The sequence below is a fragment of the Melitaea cinxia genome, chromosome 17 (assembly GCF_905220565.1).
Source record: "Melitaea cinxia chromosome 17, ilMelCinx1.1, whole genome shotgun sequence".
NCBI lineage: Eukaryota > Metazoa > Arthropoda > Insecta > Lepidoptera > Nymphalidae > Melitaea > Melitaea cinxia.
The window spans coordinates 2,494,153-2,518,306 of NC_059410.1; the positions used below are offsets into that span (position 1 = coordinate 2,494,153).

The following is a 24,154-nucleotide window of genomic DNA, read 5'->3' on the forward strand; positions in this document are numbered from 1 at the left end:
TTGAACTTCGTACCCCTGGAATCCTTTGGATCCCATCTAGTATGGAAAGGCCTCCCTCAAGGCTCTGTCCTTAGACCTTTATTATACAACTTATATACATCATCCCTTAACCAGTCCCTTAACTTAAATTGCCAAATATTACAATATGCTGATGACCTAGTCCTGTATATCCAAGGTCCCTTTATTTCAGAAGCTGCTCATTCCTTACAAATTTCCTTAGACTCCTTATCTGATTGACTAAAACAAAGAGGTCTCCACTTATCTGCTCCAAAAAGCAGTGTGGTGGTATTTCCCAAAAAAAAATCTCACCCCAAATTAATGTTGTAATTGATGGCGTCACTATACCAAAAATTAGCAGTGTGAGGTTTTTAGGTATCATTTTGAATGATAAATTATCTGGTAGTCAGCACATAGATTATATAATTTAAAAAAGTGAACGAAACTTAAACACAATTAAAGCTCTCTCAGGCGTGTCCTGGGGTACGCATCCTTTTACACATTTTTTTATACAATGCTATTATCAGAAGCCTTTTTGACTACGATATCTTTCTCATTGAACCGATTAACAAATCTAATACCAAATACCTTGATTCACTACAGACAAAAGCTTTGTGCCACATTATGGAATGCATGCGGTCTTCTCCCATTAACGCTCTCCAGGTGAAATGTGGCGAACCACCCGTATCAATTAGACTTCAATTCCTCGCAGACAGATTTCTAATGAGAGTCAACTCCTTCATTAATCATCCGCTTATCAATAAACTTAGAATATTAGACCACCTGATTAGCACTTCTAGATATTAGCGCACGAAACTCATCCCTTATTTTTTCATTAGCTACAGAAAATTAATAAACATTAAACCAGAAGCTCCTATTAATCAATTTCATAAGCTTCCAATTTATGAATATTCTTACGATGTTTTAACTTTCTCTCCTAACTTCTTGCTTAGTATTGGAATTGTAAAAACTACTTATTAGATCGCAATCAAATTTAAATGGGAACACACGACACACAACACCTTTTGATTAAAACCAAAATCATGTAAATTGGTCCACCCAGTCAAAAGTTCTAAGGTTCTGAATCGAATTGAGAACCTCCCCTTTTTTTGTAAGTCAGTTAAAATTAGCGGCTCGCGGCTCGTAATGCTGCCACACGCACGAGTGGAGGAGGTTACGAGTGAAGTTTCAAACTTGTCGGATCGTCAACGAACTTACTCGGCGGTTTTAAAGTACGCGAACTTAGGGTGACACCTGTGGATGACAGACTGGCGAAAAAGGTTTAGGGAAAAATGATGAGTGTAAATTTTTACGATGCGCACGCACACTGTCACAAAAAATAACCGGTGCCCTGAAGTTAGTTAGTCAACAAAGATGTTAGCAACGTGTATAATTTAGTACACACACACATTTTTTTTTTGTCATTTCAGTTTGGTAACAAATTTCATTTTACCATAACATTTTAAAAACAAATTGAAATTTCATCATTCGTTAAAAAACGTTTCTGTTACCTAATTACTAATATTATTAATAAATCCGCCAACCCGCATTGGAGCAGCGTGGTGAATTAATCTCTGATTCTTTTTCTATATGGGAAAAGAGCGAGAGGCTGTGTGTGTACCGTTAAAAATTTCAACGGTTTATAAGGTATAGGGGAGAAATTAACGTTATTTACCGGTAAGGTCGAAAACTGTACCTTTACATTACGGTCTGTACAATAAGATCGTGCTTTACATAAAATTTTAATATAATTTTATACTTTTATATCATTTTTATTTTTTTTATTTTTTATACTCTTTGACTGACTGTACCGCTGACGTAGAGATGACAGGTGTCAATTGCTGTACATGCTTCTGTTCTGACCAAGATGCTTATATATTGTGTTTCCTAAGATGCTTATACAAATCTGACGTTTGTATTGTAATTTGTAAACTTTAAAGGTTTGAAGTAAATACACAAAACAAACAAAATTTTGAGCTTGAAGTTATGTTTGTGATATAATTTTAAATGAATGTCTCGAAAATTTTAATAATAAGACTGATATAAATGACAAAATAATGTCAGAAGAACAAGGCGAAAAAAGACCTAAGAGTCCAGAAGCAACAACTTCTGCAGAAATTGAGGATAGTGAAGAATGGATTGGACCTATGCCTTCGGAGGCGGCAAAACCTAAACCGAAAAAACGAAAAGGTTAATCAAGACCAAGCAACATTTCAATAAAAAATAAGGAAAACGGTTAAAAAACGACAAGCTTAAGAATAGTTAAAACGATAAGGATATTCGGACACTAACGTGACTCCAGCGGTAATTTAACGTGACTAGTGTGACTGGCACTAAGTACAATTTCAAATCTATTGTGGGTCTATTTCCATAATTTAATCACGTTCCCCCATATTTGGTCGCCTTCGGTGACCAGCCTCAGGCTCTTGCTCGCTCGGGTGTCTGCGTTTTGTTACGCAAGGATGAAGAGGCTGCACCTTCCGAAGCGCCAGAGACGTCACGGAATGAAATTATGCCGATGAACGGTATAATTTTGAGGTTAGGTCTATGGGATTTCAACAAGTACCTGTCACGCTAGATTACAGCTGGAGTCACGCTAGTGTCCGAATATCCTCAGCCTAGTTAAAAGGGCTTACAACTATTTTTATAGCAACTTACAGAGCTAAATTCTAATGAACTGTTTAAGATTGTGGCCGAGATGATTATAGCTACAGTTGCAGTAGGAGATCAGATAAATTCAATTTACTTTACCTTCTACAGCTCACAGAACCCAACATAAATACTAAAATAAATAATTGATGAACCTAACGTAATTAATTATGTATTCATGTAACACCCACTGGGCAAGCTCTCTTTCTCCAGCTAGGAGAAGTTTCCGAGTTTAATTCCCTATCCCGCTACACTGTATGAGGTTGTTGAATAATTTTCCTTTGTTAAGTAGTTATTTCTGTCGAGTAATAACTTCTCTTAATGCTGAAGCAGGAATGCTGCAATGAATTTTAAAACTTTAAACTTGTTTAATAGCTAGTAAGAATGAAAGAATTTAATTTTTTTAGTAATACAATCAGATTGGTAAACGAGTGTACAGCTCATCTGATGGTAAATAATGACTGTAGCTTATAGATGCCTGCAATACCAGAAGCATTACAAGCGTGTTGCTGAAACAATCTCCCATGTCTATTAATTCTGGTCACCTTACTCACCACAGGAACACAACACTGCTTGAAAGCAGTATTATGTAACTGTTATCATTTTCTAAGGTCGAGGTACTTCTCTACCAGTGCTGCTCCAGATTTTGAGCAGTTAGTTAACAAATACAATATATAATAACAAACAACATTAGTTAACAAATGTATGGCTATAATTTAGTTTCTTATAATTTACAGTGTTGGAGTTTGAGTCTCTCTACCTAGAGAACTTGCCGTCATCCGAGACATATGAAAGGAGCTACATGCACAGAGATGTTGTAACACATGTTGTGGTGACCAAGACAGACTTTGTTATCACTGCCAGCCAGGATGGGCATTTGAAATTTTGGAAAAAACAGGTGTGGTTAATTTTACGAGAATATTATTTTTAGTTATGAATGGGTTCATTCATTCTATACTATAATATTATTATAATGTATGAAATCGTATTTCTATTTCTTAAACTTTTTCTATGATTAATTACCAGTTTGGTTAAAATTTTTATTAATTTATAAAATCTGATATAATTTTAATTTTCAAAATGAAAATTCATAAGTGATTTTCTTGAATAGAGAAATTTTTGATTATGATTCGGTCCCAAGATAGCGCTGATGATTTCATCAATGTCTCAAATGCTGTTTATTTCTTTTGGTAAAAAGAAAATTGTTATTTTTGTAAAATAAATTGGCTAATGAACAAACACATTGAGGTTAAGCTTATTTAAGGGTAAACTTAAATGAACCCAAATACATTCTATACGTTTACTTTTAAGAACTACTAATCTCAATTTTTTTTTTTAATTTATTTCAGGAAGAAGGTATAGAATTTGTTAAGCACTTCCGTTGTCACTTAGCACCGTTCAGTCATCTTGCCGCCAATAGCACGGGCACATTGCTTTGTACAGCTTCTACTGAGAAAACAATTAAAGTGTTTGATGTTGTTAATTTTGGTAAGAAATTTGTTTTTGTAAAAAAAATATGTCATGTTCTTAATACACATACACATTTGGACATCTGGGGCATACTAACTACTTGGGGCACTATTACACGTAAATGTCAAATAGCAATTTTATCCTGTCTCTTTATATTTTTTTATAACTAAAATTCTATCAAAAATTTCATCACTGCTATTAATATTTTTATACTTGTTCTTGTGATTTTTGTAAAATATGATATTTACATTTATAAATGTAATGATTTTTTACTTGTTTACTTACAGATATGATAAATATGATTACAATTGAGTTTGAGCCATATTGTGCTGAGTGGGTTCATTCTGCTGGCGATCCTATTTCAGCATTAGCTGTGTAAGTATTAATACATTTCTCAAAATAAAATATGTAATTTAATAATCAGGAAAAGTGTGCAAAAAAGTTTTATTGCATTACAAAGTCTTACAAATAAATTGACACTGATAAATAAATAAAGACACTGGTTACTCAAAATCCGCAGCAGTACGCGTCCGTGTTCTGTGTAGATCATTGATATTCTATTCATAAACTTGTATAAAAGATTTTTTTTCCTCACAGTTATGAAGAATGATCCACTTTATTGTACAACAAAATATAATAGTATTAGCGACCTGCCCTGGCTTCGAACGGGTGCAAAAACTATCAGTGTTCCTCTGCTATATTATGCATGTATTATACATATAAACCCTCCTCTGGAATCACTCTATTTACTAAAGAAAATCGCATCAAAATCCGTTGCGTAGTTTTAAAGATCTAAGCATACAGAGAGCGGGAAGCGACTTTGTTATAGACTATGTAGTGATACTGTGTGGCTACGGTACTAAAGAATTTAGCCACCCCCTCTCTTTCCGTGGCTGTCGTAAGAGGCGACTAAGGGATAACACAGTTCCGCTACCACCTTGGAACTTAAAAAGCCGACCGGTGGCGGGATAACCATCAAACTGCTGGCTTTGAAATACACAGGCCGAAGACAAGCAGCAGCGTCTTCAGTGTGACAAAGCCAGCCCTGCGGTCACCAACCCGCCTGCCCAGTGTGGTGACTATGGGCAAAACACATGAGTTCACGTTATTTTTGGCGTGAACTTGTGGAGGCCTATGTCCAGCAGTGGATTGTATAGGCTGTAATGATGATGTAGTGATGCAACAGTTAAAGGTATTCATATAATATTTGTGTTATAGGTCAGAAAAAAATAGTAAAAAGATACATATTTTTGATGGACAGCAAGTATCCGGCACACCACTACATACTTTTGAGTTACATCAAGGTGAAGTAGCAACAATAAAATACAATCCAGTATTTGAAGCGGCAGTGTCTGTTGACAAAGTCGGCATCGTTGAGTACTGGACGGGCCCAAAACATGAGTACCAGTTCCCGAGGAATGTGAAGTTTACCTCTAAATTAGATACAGATCTGTTTGACTTTGTTAAGAATAAAACATACCCGACGTCGCTTGATTTTTCACCCGATGGAAAGAAGATGGCTTCGATAAGCTTAGATAGGAAGGTTTGGTAAAAATTTATATTTTTAAAATCAAATTTTGACTTCTGTTGAAACATTTTTACAAAGGGCTGACATTAATGCAAAATAAAAGTCTTTTTAAAAACGTTACTTTTGTGTGAGGACCCAAATTAATTTCATACTTCTGTTATTACTATTTAATTTTGTAGTTATAGCAATAATTATAAATAATATTCAATTCTCTATAGAGTTACAAACATATATTCCTGTGATAGATGGACGAACAGACTTAAAGTCTTAATTGTTGGATTGATACATTTCAAAGATTTATTTTAAATTTTTTAGGTTCGTGTTTTTCATTTCTTGACTGGAAAGCTGCACAAGGTTATTGATGAGTCTCTGCAGCGCTTCCAGGAGTTACAGCACCAAACACAGCAACTTCCTAACATGGAGTTTGGCAGAAGGTTGGCTGAAAGTATCCCTGACTTTCCTTGTATGCTTTTTCATTATACTATTTTCATATGCTAATCTATGGCATGGTTTATTAATCCAAATAATTGATAATTTTTTTTTTTTTTTTTATATTTATTAAAATTTTTATATGTGTATTTTATGCTTTCGTGTATTTGTTTGACAGAATGGCGACAGAACGCGAGTTGGAGAAGTCTGAAGCCGCGTCGCTAGCCAACGTCGTGTTCGACGCAAGCGGACACTTCGTCGCGTACGCGACCATGCTGGGCGTGCGCCTCGCCAACCTCGCCACCAACCGCTGCGTCGCCACGCTGGGGCGCCCCGAGAACCTGCGCCCGCTGCGCCTCGCGCTCTTCCAGGTAGGGGCACTATCGACACTATCGACACTACTGCCACCGACCGCTGCGTCGCCACGCTGGGACGCCCCGAGAACCTGCGCCCGCTGCGCCTCGCGCTCTTCCAGGTAGGGGCACTAGCGCACGGGGCACTATCGACACTACTGCCACCGACTGCTGCGTCGCCACGCTGGGCCGCCCCGAGAACCTGCGCCCGCTGCATTTCGCGCTCATCCAGGTAGGGGCACTATCGACACTACTGCCACCGACCGTTGCGTCGCCACGCTGGGTCGCCCCGAGAACCTGCGCCCGCTGCATTTCGCGCTCTTCCAGGTAGGGGCACTAGCGCACGGGGCACTATCGACACTACTGCCACCGACCGTTGCGTCGCTACGCTGGGCCGCCCCGAGAACCTGCGCCCGCTGCGCCTCGCGCTCTTCCAGGTAGGGGCACTAGCGCACGGGGCACTATCGACACTACTGCCAAATTTACACGCAAAATTTACACGTTTACATGTAACATTTTTTTTTCATTAAATAAATATGCAAATTGATTATTATCACCAGGGACGGACAAATCAATCAAAAGTTGCAAGTACCCTCGAGATGGAAGGCTCAGAGAATCCTACACTGTTGAGTGTTAAAACTGACCCGACGCTCTTTTGTACCGCTTACAAAAAGAACAGGTTTTATATGTTCTCGAGACGGAGTCCCGACGACGTCAAGAGCCCCGATGCAGACAGAGATATCTTCAATGAGAAACCGTCGAAAGAAGATATCATATCTGCTACTGAGGGCCAAGGTCAGTTAAATACTCAATTTATTAAATCACCCTATTATTTAATAAATTCGCATAACTAGAGAATCTCAACTAGGATTTTTTTCCCTAATTTTAAGATTAGGCGTCTGTATTTACAACTAGAATATGTTATCTGTATCTATTTTCTAGGTGTTCAGCGTCTGTACGAACAAGCAATCCTACATACGTCATTAGGAGATATTCACATCCGTCTGTTTGGAAAAGACGTCCCTCGTACAGTGGAAAACTTCTGCGGGCACGCTAGAAATGGCTACTTCAATGGACATATATTCCACAGGGTTATCAAAGGGTTCATGATACAAACGGGAGATCCTACTGGTTAGTATGGTATTTAAATTCATTCGTATTAGACATATATATTTTTTTCAAACTATTTCCGAATACAATATTAGTTTTAAAATATATATATACTATGTGCGGACGTATATAAGCTCTCATCTATATGTAATTTTTTGATTTTAAAAATCTGACTGACTATTTGATTTTTATGATATATCTAATATGTATCTATTAATAAAATACATGTAGGTACATAGTTTAATCTTTGCTGACCAAATTATTTATTTATTTTTTTCTTTAATTTAGTTTATAAGTATACATCCAACCTTTTAAATACTGAGATAAGATGCGATAGAGTGGGAATGAGGTGGAAAAATTATCATTCACCGATGGTAGTTAATCTTTTATTACGTTTAAAAATACTACTACCGCCATCTATTAGCAGCGTTTGATAAAATATTATAATAAAAAAAACGATTGTGCTTTAGAACACACAACTGAAGTAAAATTTCTGCACAATAGGCCCGCACTGTGTTTTAGAGAAACGAAACGTAACTGGCTATGAGAGAAAGAGAGAAAGAAAATTTGAGCTCTCTCTCTTCCCCTCCATTCGCCTCGCCCGATCACACTTTTCGTAACGCTCTCGTCACGCACTCACCAGTTCACTCCGAAGTCAAGCGTGCGTAAAGAAGTTAAACTTCAAAAAGTTAGAGTCCGCTGTGTCCCCAGGGACCGGCACGGGCGGGGAGAGCATCTGGGGCGGCGAGTTCGCGGACGAGTTCCGCGCGCAGCTGAAGCACGACCGGCCGTACACCGTGAGCATGGCCAACGCGGGCCCCGACACCAACGGCAGCCAGTTCTTCATCACGCTGGCGCCCACGGTACTACTAGCTTTGTTCAAGTGAAATCATTACAGCCTATACAGTCCACTGCTGGACATAGGCCTCCCAGGTTTACCCCAAAAATAACGTGAACTCATGTGTTTTGCCCATAGTCACCCTAGGCAGGCGGGTTGGAGATTCAAGTGAAAACTTCATGCAAATTTTAACACTAAAAGTTCTAGGTTTTCACTTCTATCTCTATAACTGCAATTTTTTTTATACAACTATGTCGGCAAACTAGCGTACGGCTCACCTGATGGTAAGCGATTACCGTAGCCTATAAATGTTTGCAACACCAAAAGCATCTCATGCGCGTTACCGGCCCTACTCCAACCTCAGGAGCTCTGGTTACCTTACTTATCAACAGGAACACAACGCACTGCTTGAAAGCAGTATTATTTAGCTATGGTCTTCTGTAAGGTCGAGGTACTTCTCTAGTCGGTCTGCTCCAGATTTTGAGCATTGTGGCGTTTGTGTATTATGCGTTTTCCATATTAGTTTCTAATCGCATTATAATAGTATATGCTTCAGCCTATAATATCCCAATGCTGGGCATAGGCCTCTTTTCCTATGTAGGAGAAGGATCAGAGCTTAATCCACCACGCTGCTCCAATGCAGCTTGGCGTATAATAATACAATATATAACAATAATCATAATTGTACTGTGTATTTCTTTTAGCCTTGGTTAGACAACAAGCACACGGTGTTCGGGAGAGTGGTGCGTGGTATGGAAGTGGTTCAGAATATCGGCAGCGCCAAGACCAACCCCAAAACAGACAAGCCCTACGACGATATACGAGTCATATCCGTTACTGTAAAATAAGTGTACCAAATAAATTAAAATCTTATTTTTTTTATAATAAGGCCTATTATTTCTGAGTAACCTTTATTTTTACTTACGTTTTGTGTGACAAAAAACGGTTTTTCAACATTTTTCTATACGACCAGAATGGCAAACAAGTGTACAGCCCACTTAGACGGTCAGCGGGTACCGTAGCCTATAGACGCCTAAAACTCCAGGATCATCAGAAGTCCAGTCGCTTTGCTGTTCACCGAATTTTTCTTAGTGTCACCTAACTTATATTGAGAATTAGCGACCCGCCCGGCTTCGCACGGTTGCAAAAATTATCAGTGTTCCTCTATTATGCATGTATTATACATATAAACCTTTCTCTTAAATCAGTCTATCTATTAAAAAAAAAACCACAAGTATTTAGGAAATTTAGTATTTTAGAAAATAACAAATACCGTAAAATAAAATAAATCAAACAAAATAATAATAATAATTCAAACTATTAAGTGAAATAAAGAAACATGTCTTTATTTATTTTTGTCGACAGTATAAAATTACATAAATAATTTAAAAAAAAGTTTACTAGTAATATTTTAGTTTTACAAACGTCATATTATACAGTTTGACTGTGTGACTGATATTACGTCACTTCCGTTATATATTTTTCTTACAGTTTTAGTATTACATTTTCTTCAGTTCGGTCGCCCAGCCAAATGTCAAGCCTGCCGTAAGGAACTTCGTTCCAATATTTTTTTCCCTAATTTTTGGGTATACAACATACATACGTACACATTATGTTTTAGTGCAAAATATCTAATTCCGTCTTATGTATCATACAGAAACGACCGAAAGTCGGCTATTTTGCCATCCGCAGACAAAGGGATTATTTCGATTCCAGTATAATTAAAATTATTATAATTTATCAAAAAAAAAAAACATACTATTAAGTAGTTTCGTAAGAACACATGAGACTTGGTGCTTCAGCCCTATAGAAAAAAACTCATAAAATATGGACAAATGCAGACCAAATTCTCATACCGAGTTATGAGAGTCTACGAGAACTCTTTTGCTCTCATAACTTGGTATGAGAATTTAGTCTGCATTTGTCCATGTTTTATGAGATTTTTTTTTCATAGGGAGTCAGTCAGTCTGTTCAGCCTATTGCAGTCCACAGCTGGACATAGGGCTTCCCAAGTCTGCGCCAGACATAGGTGCTTACTAAGCGAGTATATTTACATTTTTTTTTTAAATATTTTAGAAAAATTTGATACTAAATAAATAAATATCAAACAAAAAATAACGAAATATAAACATTTTGACTTTATTATAATTACCTATTTCGAATTAAGCAATTCGCGATAAATTAATATCGGGATAAAGGCCATCTACCGGTAAATAGTCAAGTTAAGAACGTGGCTATTGTGCGAAAGATGTCTCTACAAACCTATATGAATGTATTATCTGATTTTATTTAATGCTAAATATACTTTTACTGACACTCGATTTAACTAAATATAATAAATAGTAATATTAAAAGGGATAAATTTATAGTTTACATACAATTTTTACATTTTTTTATTGATAAACTGAAATCATGGGTAACTTTTTTAATTTCCTGAGTTTTATTCATTTTGCTTTTAAAGCTTTTTTATGAATGTCCAAGCTACGGAAATTAAAAATTAGAATAAATGAAAAGACAAAATCTAGCAATCAACAACTATAAATCTCGCTAAATTGTATATAAAAATATATTAGGGATAATATATTTTTCCTTCAAACTTTATCTGTTGGGCGAGAGAGTAAAGTATATATTAATGTCTCTTTTACTCTTACAGTGTGGCCATATCCCCCTGGCCGCGCACCTCTAGCATATATTTTCTTGTGGCGCTGTTTAGGCGCGGTTACCCCGCCTCCTCTTCGCCCCTAAGAACTGTTTCCACTGTTCTTTTGTATACTGGAAAACTGTTTTTTTTTAAATAGTCTTAGAGGTTTTTTGAAGTGAAAATTTCCTTTGGCACACCGCACGCTACTACTACGGCTGTACTGTGTGGCTACGGTACTAAAGAATTTAGCCACCCCCTCTCTTCCCGTGGGTGTCGTAAGAGGCGACTAAGGGATAACACAGTTCCACTACCACATTGGAACTTAAAAAGCCGACCGGTGGCGGGATAACCATCCAACTGCTAGCTTTGAAATACACAGGCCGAAGACGGGCAGCAGCGTCTTCGGTGCGACAAAGCCAGCACTGCGGTCACCAACCCGCCTGCCCAGCGTGGTGACTATGGGCAAAACACACGAGTTCACGCTATTTTTGGCGTAAACTTATGGAGGCCTATGTCCAGCAGTGGACTGTGATAGGCTGTAATGATGATGATGATGATGATGATGACACCGCACGCACATTTTTTCGTAGGTAGTAAGTTAGGCTGATCCGTCATTCTGAGGATGAAGGTGAAAGACTCGATCAGGTGAACTCGGGATCGCCGAGTGTGGGCGAGAAAGATGCAGTCAGCTGCTCTTCGCTGTTGTGTTGCTGTGCTAAGTATATTCAATTTATATGTAATAATTATCATTATTAATTTAATAGTTATTATTGGTACGTAATAAAAATATATACATATATATTACTTTGTATATTATTTGGAAGATTATACAACTATTAACGATACTACAAAATGAATATAATGTTATTGTTAAAAATATAAACTTTAGTACATTCATTGCAATGTAATTCCAATCTATACAAATAAATAAAATTGGAGTGTCTGTTTGTAATATGAAAATAACCGCTTTTTACTAAATGCATGTGGATGTATACACGGTACATATACCGAAATAGCATTTTTTATAATTTTTGTCTGTCTGTCTGTTCCAGCTAATCTCTGAAACGGCTGGATCGATTTTGACGGGACTTTCACTGGCAGATACCTGATGTATTAAGGAGTAACTAAACATACTTTTATTTTAAAAATTTATTTATTATGTAACTGCGAACTAAACATTTTTTTTTTAAATTCCACGCGGTCGAAGTTTCGGGCACAGCTAGTTTAGAATAAAATTTTTCACGCTATACAAGACTCCAATGATTTTTTTATGTCAAAATTTTACAAAAATATTTCATATACCTACCTACTCATTCTTTTCTTATTCATCTCTATCCAGTTATCCACGTCTATTTTATCTTCAACGATGTAATACATTGTTCTGATACAATAACATTTTTTGTTTGTTACACTAATTCATTGTGTATATAGACGCCCATGAAGGAAAAAATCTAAAAGCTATAAATTACGCTATCGTAACAACAATGGACATAGGGCACTCGATTCTCGGTAATAGCACAAAGTCGTAAACAGCCCGATGTGGCCTCGCGCTTCGTTACAATCACATCGACCAATAGCGTACGAGTACGACGCAGTATCACGACATATTCGACCAATGACCGTTCGGATTTATCACGCTACCTTTAAAAATAGCTTATCTGAGTCATTGCATAAAAGCAGTAGTTGTTTCTTAACAATGTTTAGAAACAAGTGGAACGTCGACGGTAGTGGATGTACGTAGTCCTATGAGAAAGTTTTCTTCGTGAAGTGAGTTAAGTGATACCGAGTAGATCGGTGCTAACACATGGTTCGGCAATCCGGCCACGGGATGGAGACCACTTTTTACGACGAACAGTATCCCCTGAGCGGCCCAGTGGACAGTCTAAAGCGGTCTTTGACATTGGATTTGGACTTCGGGCGAGGCGGGAAGAGGGCTCGCGGAACCGCTCCCGTTCTCTCTTCTCCAGACCTACAGCTGCTCAAGCTCGGTTCACCGGAGCTGGAAAAACTTATAATGCAAAACGGCATGATCACAACGGCTACACCGACACCGGGCGGACAGGTGATGTTCCCCGCCGCGATACCGACGGAAGAACAAGAGATGTATGCGAGACCGTTCGTCGAGGCGCTGGACAAGCTACACCACAGCGAGCCCGCGCCCATCGGCAGGAGAGTGTACGCCGACCTCGACCGGCCGCTCGACCGATACCCTACCCCCGTCGTCAAAGACGAGCCACAGACCGTACCCAGTGCCGCCAGTACGCCTCCTCTGTCGCCCATTGACATGGACACACAGGAAAGGATAAAGTTGGAACGTAAAAGACAAAGAAATCGAGTAGCCGCTTCGAAATGCCGGCGACGAAAACTAGAACGCATCTCGAAGCTGGAGGAGAAGGTGAAACTATTGAAGGGCGAGAACGCGGAGCTGGCCCAGATGGTGGTGAAACTGAAGGACCACGTCTCGAGGCTGAAGCAACAGGTGCTAGAGCACGCGAACGGTGGCTGCCACATCGACACGCACTTCTGAGCGCGCTGCGCCGCCGCTCCCCACATTCCATGCTAGTCGCGCCCGCTCGGACGCAGCATACAAAGCGATTTGTGATCTTAATTTTACCGTGTAATATATAGTTATATCTAGTGTGTAAGGTGAAGCTATAATGAGGATGTTGTGTTAAGTTTGTTAAGATGTTGCAAGTGATATGACAGAACCTCCGATCGGGCGTAACGCTCGGGTGGCCCTAGACGAAGGATGTACTTAGTGAGTTTCGAGTACATATATAGCTAACGTTGTAAGTCGCCGCTATGATTTTTCTTGTATCAGTATTGCGTTCTCATTTAGAATAGTGTAGAAACTAGAAAGGATAATCATGCAACGTCATTCGACTGCAGACTAAACGAAGCTGACTGCTGAGGCGACGTTGCCAGCTGTGCTATAAATTTCCCGTTCGAGCGATGTTGCCGTACAGCGTACACTGCTTGTAATATTCGGATTTGCGTTGTGTGATTTAGGTAGAGACCCAAGACAGTGTAAAGCATTGTATATTATTAATATATTGAATGATATAAATTTTATAATCGAATACAAATTATATTTATTGTTTTATATAGAAATCGGAGGGAAGCTTCACATTTGACGTTGACAGGACAAGATTATAATTAGTCAAAAGGGATGTAATTATTGGTTAAACTGGCAACGTCGCACCCAGTCGCGACTCACGAGCGGATGTTCTGTTAATTAAAATTCCGCCTGCGCCGCCCTCGCGGAATGGCGGCCATGTGTTCGGCAATCGGACGTTCCGAATCACGTTCTGTTGCACAAGGTTAACTTTTTTTCATTATAATAATGGCGCCTCGATGCCTGACGGATTTGTTACGCTCGATGATACGCATTGCTAGTGTGAAAGACTGATAGCGTGCGAGACGGAGTGCCTTGCTCTAGAAGTCTAGAGTGACTGATGTGTGAGTGCGAGATGCGTACTTCTAAGTTTTGTAAACGTCTCTGAAGCGACCCGGTGCTCTTTAAAGGTCTTATAACGTGAGGCCGTCCGATTAAAAATTGTGATGGACGAACGGATGCGTGTTTTGCGAGCGGACTGAATGTACAGCGAGATTGTATGAGCGATGTAATTTATTAGTGAGAATGTGAAATTAATTAGGATCAAGTAGCAATCTCGAGTGCCTACGCTTTGTAAACTGAAGCCTATACTTATGTTTTTATTGTTTTTGTTACCATTTAATGTGCTACAGTGAAATGTTCTGTACCATTCTTATAGTTTTTTGTAATATATCGATTAACAAGTTGAATTGTTATATAATATTGGGGAACTTGCTGTCGGAATGATTATGAAACGTACGTAGTGTAGCTCGGTAAGATATACATTGTACCTATGAGAACCGGAGACAGCAAGGGAACCTTTTTGTATTATTTTTATACAAAATCTTCAAAATGTTAACAAATAATTTGTAAGTTTATAAAGATAAAACAGTTATACTAAAATAATATATTTTTATGAATTTAACAAAGAAATATTGTTTTATACTGAATACGTATTGTATGATAAAACTGAATGAAAAAGAAAAATAAATTATGAATATTATTATACCATTACCTATTTTCTTTTATTTTATAACCTTCTAGACGCACGTATGTAAACTATGACTTGAGATTTGAGTACTATGTAGTTAAATACAACTATGAACTTGTCGATCTTTACAAACGAAAGGAATGTAAACCACAGTATCCAACAACCTGCAGTAGAACAGCGTAATGGCTCCAATAATTTTCCTTCATGGATAGAGGCCTGTGCCCAGCTGTGGTATGTTACAGGCTGGATCGATCCATGGTATCAAATACATAGTACATTTATTTATGCATTGGGATAAATGACTTCCAAAACTTTACTTCTAAGACTTGATTTTTATCAGGAATAAAAAATATTACTGACATACAAACAGCATAGTAAACATTACCTACATCACAATAAGCTATTCTGTATAATTTTAAGATATGTAGTTTGCACAAAAAGTAACGAAAAGACGATAACGCCAAATTTTAGATAAAGCAGGAATTTTTGACAATATTATCAACAAAATATTGTGAAATTACGTAAACATTCGTAATAAATAACGTACCGTCAACTTGTGTTGACGGGTTGACCATTTGAAATCTATACATATAAAAGTAACCCTGATATCGGTTCATGAGAAAAAATACAGGGGTCTGGATGTGGATAAAGTTTAAATAAGCTACGAATAGACTTGATCACCAGTATGTGATAGAATAGGCTATTAGGACATGTTTCTCCTCAATTAATAAACTATAAGTTACTCATTTATATTTGCGAGTAGAAATATTTCATAATTATAGTGGAATTTGAGTGTAAAAAAGAATAATAATATACCAAAAAGTTTTGTCTGTTGGATAACATCATCCGTCAAATAGCGTTATCCACAACCTTAAACCGCTGAAAGAGGCCCTAAGTAGTGATTTTGCTATTTGTCAATATTGTAGCATAACATAAAATAATTATCAAAACCCTGTACGAAATTTAATGCACTATTAACAGTCATGATCCTGCATGTGCAATATAAAACTTAGTGAAATTTTCATCTTGATACACCGCCGTTTAGAAGTGAAAATATTATTTATACCCTGTAATAGTTGTGAAATCGAAATGAAGCCATTTTGTGCCCGGTTCCTGTATTCAGATAACCATTCGTTTTTCTAAATGACCTTTCAGTTACGAACATTTCGATGGCTCCTAAGTATACTGTCAACTAACAACTTTTGACTATTTCATTTTTTTAAGATATTAATAACATTTACTTCATTTCCTATCTACCTATGTAACAAAAAAATAAAGTTATTAGAAGTAGAGTTGACTCAGTATACTTAGGAGCCATCGATTTGTTCGAAATTGAATGGTCCATTAGTAAAAGGACCCGTTTACTGAATTTTATGATCATGAGTAGAAATATCTAAAACTGCGGGGACAAAGTTAATTATAGAACAAAAATATGTAACATTTTAATATAATTATGGTTGGCAAGAATAAATTTTGATAAGACCTTTATTTACTTGCTTACACAACAATACATAACAGATTCAATTTTATAAAACTATGTAATAACATGCAATTATATGAGACATGCTGATATTATTTGTGTCATCGGCAAAAACATTGCAATCCATAACACAGAAAAGGAAATGTATTCATTTATTTTTTTATCTTTCAAAGAGCAAAAGTGGATCGAAGCTGCATTAAATTAACAGGTAAATACAATATTATATTTAAATTTATTATGAGCCGTAAAAGTTTCATCACAAAGGAATATAAATAGTCCAATAATCTAACCCCAAAATTATATGTTGGCAGTTACTTCAAAAAATATTATGCATAATAAAAACCCCTACCGTCAATTCTTTACGGTTTTTTCTTCTACTAGATTATATCATTGATTTTTTTCAATATATCATATTCATTATGTCTATACAAACTAGATAATTTATAACAATTTTTTAGCCTAAGTGTTCCTATTTTTACACTTTTTTGATATGATAAAATTAGTAAAAATAGTTTTATTTTTTAGAACAATATACAATAATACTGTACTTGGCGTTATGACGTTTAATACTAGGAACACAGGGAACTAAGGTTATTGTCAAATACTTATGTATTTTTCATAATATTATTGCATACAACTGTTTGTTTGCAAATTATTCGTCAAAGAAAACACTCATAACATACACTTAACATACAAAAAATACAGTCGAGTTGAGAACCACGTCCTTTTTTTTTAAGTTTGTGTTAAAATAGTTAAAATAACGAGACTTTTCTATTACATAGTAAGTTATATAAAGAAAATAATGATATAACGTGTAGTTCGGTGAGTTGTTAAAATATAGGTCACCGGTGGCCAGCAAACCGAGTGTCAACACAAGTAAACCTACGCATTGTTCTCACCGTACAGTATTTACAAACATAATATTGTTTGTACAATGTATTTTGATTCTACATAAACTATATTATTATTGCTATAGTTAACTGCTAGTAGTTTTGGACGATGTGAATCGATAAATTTTAAACGATGTATTTTTAAATGTAATGTAAGTTAGGCCCCGTTTCAATATATTATAAAAGCTATTTATTTTGGCCAATACAGAGACCGGGCACTAATTTAATAGAAGTGTCGACATTCTTTTTTTGACATATCAAGGTAGGTAATCCATATTTCAACTTGTAAATTTAATATTTATTAAGTTTTATGTCGGCCAATATTACGCTGTAAAACTTTTTTTTAGACCTGACCAAGATCTTTTTTTAATGCAAAAACTATAGGATATTCATCGCATCGAAATCATCGATGTATTTTGTAAATGTCCATCCCTAACTTCAGTGTAATAAAAACATGGCAATAAAATGGAACATTCGAGAAATTAATAACGAAACGAAAATTGCGTTTAATGTTATTTATTAGACAATTAACGTTTAATGGTCTTGTTTTCCTTGTTCGATGTGTTTGTTATCATATTTATAATATTGTTTTTGCGATAAATATATTAAAAATTATGTAATATAATGCAATGCGTTTAATTCAAATGTTAATACACAGTATTGTATTTTATATACAGTAGCTGTGATTATTTAATTATTAAAAAACATTTAATGCTAAAAATGCATATATACCTAAACAATTAAAAAATAAACAAAATGTAGAGGTTTCCGTTGTATTAAAGACCCTATTGTTAGTTACCATACTCCTTCGAAACGGCTGGACCGATTTTTATGAAATTTTGTGTACATATCGGGTCTGAGAATCGGGCAACATCTATTTTTCATAACCCTTGGTTATAAATGGGGGGGGATTAAGGGGGTTAATAAATATATGGCAAAAGGACGTTTGCGGGGTCAGTTAGTAATTATATATTATTATTTGTGGGTTATCACTTTCAATTTATAATTATGCAGCTTTGTTTGTCACGTAATGTTTTTTAATTGACGTGCCTTCATTTTCGTGCACTAGTCAACATGATCCGGGCTTGGAAAAAATAGGGCTACAGCCCCGGAGCCTCTACACTACAATGACGAGGCTATCGCAATAGCGCTTAAAAAATCCAAATTTTTACCGTTTTACAAAGACACTATTTAAAAAAAAAATACTTAGATTAAAAAAAAAATCGCATTGAAAAAATGCCGCTTCCACCCATCATTGCCTTTTTTCACTTCTTCCGTGGTTGAATTAGATCTCCAAATTTGACCTGTATGTTCAACTATATGTAGGTTACACATATTTTTTTAATTTTTTTTAATTGGAAAGGCTCCAAGAAACCGATAGAACGTGTGCGGTCTGTCCTGACGTGAGTCAAGGTGTAAAAAAAGTATGACCACCGTGACAGCGTGCGGAGAGATTCATGTCTAGTGGTACTGTTGATAGACACTATTATCTCGTACTAATTAGCAAAAAAAAAATGTTTTTTTGTTAAGTTGGTAACGTTGTAAAACTATCTTGTTATCGATAATTTGTTACGGTTGTCTCGGGCTTATATAAGTATGTGTGTGTGTGTGTGTGAATAATTTGCTACCTAAAGTTACTGCTCGCTTGCTGTCCTGTGGATCTCATTGAAAAGATTTTTTACACGTTTACCCGTGATGTCTTTCTTGTAAAATAAATTTGTCCATTAATTTTGTTAGTTTTACTATAGTTAGTCGGTAATTTATTGAATTTTATTTTACGGTTGTTTAAAGTTGTTTCAAGAATACAACAAAAAAATAGCCTTTTGTCTACTCTGTTGTCGTCGTGGCATAATTATATAAATTTTTTTTTTTTTTTTTATTATTACAGCCTATACAGTCCACTGCTGGACACAGGCCTCCACAAGCTCACGCCAAAAACAACGCGAACTCATGTGTTTTGCCCATAGTCACCACGCTGGGCAGGCGGGTTGGTGACCGCAGTACTGGCTTTGTCGCACCGAAGACGCTGCTGCCCGTCTTCGGCCTGTGTATTTCAAAGCCAGCAGTTGGATGGTTATCCCGCCATCGGTCGGCTTCTTAAGTTCCAAGGTGGTTGTGGAACCTTGTTATCCCTTAGTCGCCTCTTACGACACCCACGGGAAGAGAGGGGGTGGCTAAATTCTTTAGTGCCGTAGCCACACAGCACTAAAAAAAATTACCATGCTTTTATTAGCTTGGGTTGTATGTATGTAATGGAATCTTTGAGCATAATTTTCACTACAAAATAAAAAATAAAAATTATAGTTTAAAAACACTAAGAAACCACGCTTCTATTTACAAAGAGTTTATATTACACTAGTAGAAGATCGAATAATTAATCATAATTAATTACTTGAAATTTAAATTATAATAAAATTTAAGTTATTAAGAGAATAATTCAATTCAGATTAAAAAGCGTGGCCTGCTTGATATAATTATTCTACTTGCAACTATCAATGTGCGGTGAGTTATAAAAACATAGTAAAAAGTTATGAAAATATAGTAAAATACACCCCACGTTACATATGTACAAATTATATAAGATAATTAGTTTAATAGTGTGACACACGAAAGCGGAACTTGAGTTGTATATGACTCTTCTACATGGCAACATTAATACAAATTAACTAAATGCTCTCGCGAGTTGCAGGTATCTCTGGGTCTCTGTTCCTAAGGTGACTATGAGATGACTTCAAATCAATTTCCTAGTAAACCTTCGATTAAATTTTTATTATTATTTTAAATTGACGTTATGATATATTATTAGTAACAAGTTCAATAAGATACTGTTCTTCAAAAACTATAATTACAATAAATACAATACATACAATAAGTTTTAACAGTATTCATTTGACCCTGACCGAAACATTTTATTTATTACCTTTGCCTTCATCTTCGACGTAATATTATGTGATATTTATTATACCACGCAGAACTAATTTATCTACGTTTTGTGATGTTTAGCAATAAAGTTAAGATTAAATAAAAGTTTATATGGAAATCGTATCTAATAAACATTTTTTTTTCTTCTTCAGAATTTCATAACATATATTTTAAATTCTATAAACAATTGAATTTCTCGTTGCTTGCTTTATTGTTACCTTATTTTATTAGTTTCGAAGTTTTAGTTATTTGTTTAAATATGGAGTGTGAAATCGTGTGAAGCAACGTAACAGCAGCTGTGGGAGATGCTTTCTAGTGTTTTAGCTGTACAAGATATTATATGATTATATATATTACACCCTAAGATTTACTGTACCAATGAGATTAGCAAGCGCTAATTTACGTTTGGTATTTAAAATAAATTTCAAAATTAAAAATATAATACACACACATAAACCATTCTATTTGCGTCAGGATACTAAATAAAGAAAGCATTTGAAAATATAATATAGCCTATGTCACCAGGGGATAGGTGTAGCTCTTCCCAACAGTGAAAGAAATTTTCAAATCGGTTCAGTAGTTACGGAGCCTACTCAATGCAAACAAACTAACAAACAATATAATCTTTTCTGATAATAATATTAGTATAGATAAAATTAATTTAAATTATTTAATAGAACAGATAAATTTTTAAATATTACAGTAATCTTAGACTAAATTTCAAACCACATTAGTCGCGTGATGGAGTTGACACTCAAACACTTTTTTTCTGATGTATAACTCCTAATAAATGCAACCTGTTTTAGTAGTGATGTGCCGGATCGCCAAAAATGCATATCCGCGGATACGGATATGGATACGGATATTTATTTACTCACTTAATCGGTGTTGGCGCGTGCCTTTGAAACGATACTTGATGACTCGAGTAATAGAATGAGTGAGGGTAGGTGAGTATCGAACGATGTGCTAAGTGGCGTAATCGGTGCTTCTGTTGTTTATAAATCTCTTGCTAATTGCTTACGACAGCACAGGGTATATATATATATATATATATATATATATATATATATATATATATATATATATATATATTTTAGAAATTTATTTATTTTATAACTCTGTGAACTGAACAATAACTTTTTTTAAATCCACGTGGACGAGCTCCCGGGCACAGCTAGTAAACAATATAAATAAAATTTGATGATTTACTGAAAACGAGGATAAATATTAAACAAAGCTATTTGAAAACGCACTACGGCCACGTTACATAATCAGTAAAGCTAAAATGTACAATGGCTACAATCTCGGAGATATATACTCGTATATTATCGAGCAGGCACGTGCGCTGTTGGACTCGAGCCAATTGATTTCTGAACTCGCCGATACGGGTACTAATATTTTATTGTTAATAACAATTTTTATTTTAGACTTTTTTTAAGGAGGAGGAGCAAAATGAAGGAGGTTCTCAGTTCAAGTAAATGTTTTTTTAATGTTTGTTACCTCTTTACTTAGTATACTTATTTTAATAATTCTTTTTTATTTGTAAGCTAATGTTTGCGTGCTTTGCATGTGGTCTCATTTAAATTTGGACGAGACGCAGAGCACTTCTTGATTAATACCTTACAATTATTGTTATTTTTTTAATTGACTTCAAAAAGGTCAAGGTTCTATCGTTAATTATGGAGTAATTTTGATTATTTTTCCTTTTTTCGTATGGTATACCTCAGAATAAGACTATAAATTTGACATGAATCGGTAGGGAATAACAAATAAAAGATTTATTTATTAAATTTCTAATACGTCACATTAACATTACGCTGTTTAAATAAAACTGCTCACATGTTCATGAATACTTTTATTGTTTGCGAATTTTTGGTGCTATGTAAAATTTATTATAATTTATTCATTATAACATCAACAAAATACAGGCCAAACTAGTTGTAGACGAAAGTAGATTACCATACAATAAATATTGTTTTGACGTACTTGGAGTTTAACAGAGTAGGTACTTTTAAATTAATTTGACGTAGTTGAACTGTACGTTGAATTTACAATTCGAATCATCTGATGGTCAAATAAAAAAAAAAATGGAATTTAAGGGCTCCTTTGCCTAGCCACTAGTCAAATATGTCACTGTTTCTCATAGGCAAATTTTGATCGATTAATGAGCTTACCTTTGCGCCTGTGAAATCACAAGTTTATTATATATACTAGCTGACCTAGCGAACTTCGTACCGCTTTATTTTTTGTTGTGAATATGATAATTATTTATATCGAAATAAAATATAGCCTATCTTTCAAGTTAGATCAAACTGCACACTGTGTGCAAAGATTAAAATCGGTTAATAGTTCAAAAGTCCATCGCGGACAAACAACGTGACGCGTATTTTATAATTATATGTTAAGATTATGAAATTGAAAAACTTGTTTGTTTGTTTGTTTAAACGCGTCAATCTCAGGAACTACTGCTTCGAATTGAAAAATTCTTTTTGTGTTGGATAGCGGTTGTTTTTTTTCTAAAATTCAATGAAACCGTGGACAAAAATCAAAATGCAATGTTATTAAAATATTATTGATGGATCTTGAGCCAACACAATGTAGCGGACTTAAAAACTTTTTTCGTAATTTACGACTTCAGGGAAATAAGAGTTTGGGTAATATGAATTGATAATTTATCAATTTGGAAAATGTCATCTTCCATATTGTATACAACTGTTGATTTCTAAATAAATGAAAAAAAAGACGCCAAATTCATACAAAAACGTAAATAAAATAATTTAAAGGCGTAATTTATTGGAAATGCCAAACGGAAACTTTTCGACTTTTGTCCGTGGAGTTCGCTTTCTCGGATTTCACAACGCGGAAAGCGACGCCGCGCCGGTCCTGCGGCTGACACACTTTCTTCCATTGTTTACACGTTTTAGTATCGACTCGATAACATTGCGAATGAAATACGTCTAGCTTATTGTAAGACCGGTTAATAAATATTGTACCACAAACGACTTTACAACTGCCTTCATCAATCTAAAGTTTACATCAAATACACTGCGGCATGTACAGCTTTAAGCTTGCACAAGCTGCAGCGCTTCTAGATAACTTTTAATTTAATTTTTTTCAGTAATATACCTATAGGTTGAATTTACAAGTATTAAATAGGTAATGGGGCCATATTTTTCAGTACTCCATATCCATATCCATATTTATATTATACCGCCAACCTCTATATGGAGCAGCGTGGTGGATTAAGCTCGATCCTTCTCCTACATGGGGAGAGAGGCCCACTGGTGGGAAATTAGGCTGAAGCGTAATTATAAGGGGGCATCCATAAATAACGTGAGGTGTTTTTTTAAATTTTCTGTCCCTCCCTCCCCCCTGGTGAGATGTCGTGAGATTTTATTCAACCCCCTCCCCCAACCCCCAATCTCACGTGAATTTTTTTAAAATGTGGGTTTCTTACGTAAACGCGTTGGATTATTATTGTAAAAAGAAAAAAAAATATTTCGTGCTTTTATTTACGACTAGTTAAGACTAGTTAAATTGAGCTATTTGGTATAAAACAAATATGGTGGTTTGACAGTCAGTAGATGTATAACGTCGAAGTATGAATGAAATTATTTTCTTTCGAACGAATTAGTGAATGATCTTAATAATAATAATAATAATAATAATAATAATAATAACTTTATTTGCAAAACACACTGGTCCTAACATACACAATATATGCATATACATATAACATCAGAGGCAGGCATTACAATCAAT

General features: G+C 35.7%; 2 protein-coding genes and 2 long non-coding RNA genes across 4 annotated transcripts; 3 read left to right on the forward strand and 1 right to left on the reverse strand.

Moving 5' to 3' along the window:
* The first annotated feature begins 1,982 nt into the window (after positions 1–1,982).
* LOC123661534 (peptidylprolyl isomerase domain and WD repeat-containing protein 1) lies at positions 1,983–9,259 on the forward strand. Its single transcript, XM_045596493.1, has 11 exons — positions 1,983–2,187; positions 3,384–3,544; positions 3,996–4,134; positions 4,404–4,491; positions 5,335–5,659; positions 5,960–6,078; positions 6,252–6,444; positions 6,987–7,221; positions 7,369–7,557; positions 8,248–8,399; positions 9,079–9,259. Exons 1-11 carry the CDS (start codon positions 2,055–2,057, stop codon positions 9,220–9,222), a joined length of 1,878 nt encoding a protein of 625 aa, XP_045452449.1. The 5' UTR covers positions 1,983–2,054; the 3' UTR covers positions 9,223–9,259.
* LOC123661535 lies at positions 5,797–7,027 on the reverse strand. The gene is made up of 2 exons (XR_006744351.1): positions 6,984–7,027; positions 5,797–6,095 (listed from the first exon to the last, which is right to left on the reverse strand). It is a non-coding gene; the product is annotated as an uncharacterized LOC123661535 (long non-coding RNA).
* Positions 9,260–12,719: 3,460 nt separating the features above from the next.
* LOC123661352 (transcription factor jun-D) lies at positions 12,720–15,123 on the forward strand. Its single transcript, XM_045596322.1, has one exon. It carries the CDS (start codon positions 12,820–12,822, stop codon positions 13,540–13,542), a length of 723 nt encoding a protein of 240 aa, XP_045452278.1. The 5' UTR covers positions 12,720–12,819; the 3' UTR covers positions 13,543–15,123.
* Positions 15,124–17,493: 2,370 nt separating this feature from the next.
* On the forward strand, positions 17,494–18,095 carry LOC123661899. The gene is made up of 2 exons (XR_006744404.1): positions 17,494–17,732; positions 17,818–18,095. It is a non-coding gene; the product is annotated as an uncharacterized LOC123661899 (long non-coding RNA).
* Positions 18,096–24,154: the final 6,059 nt, after the last annotated feature.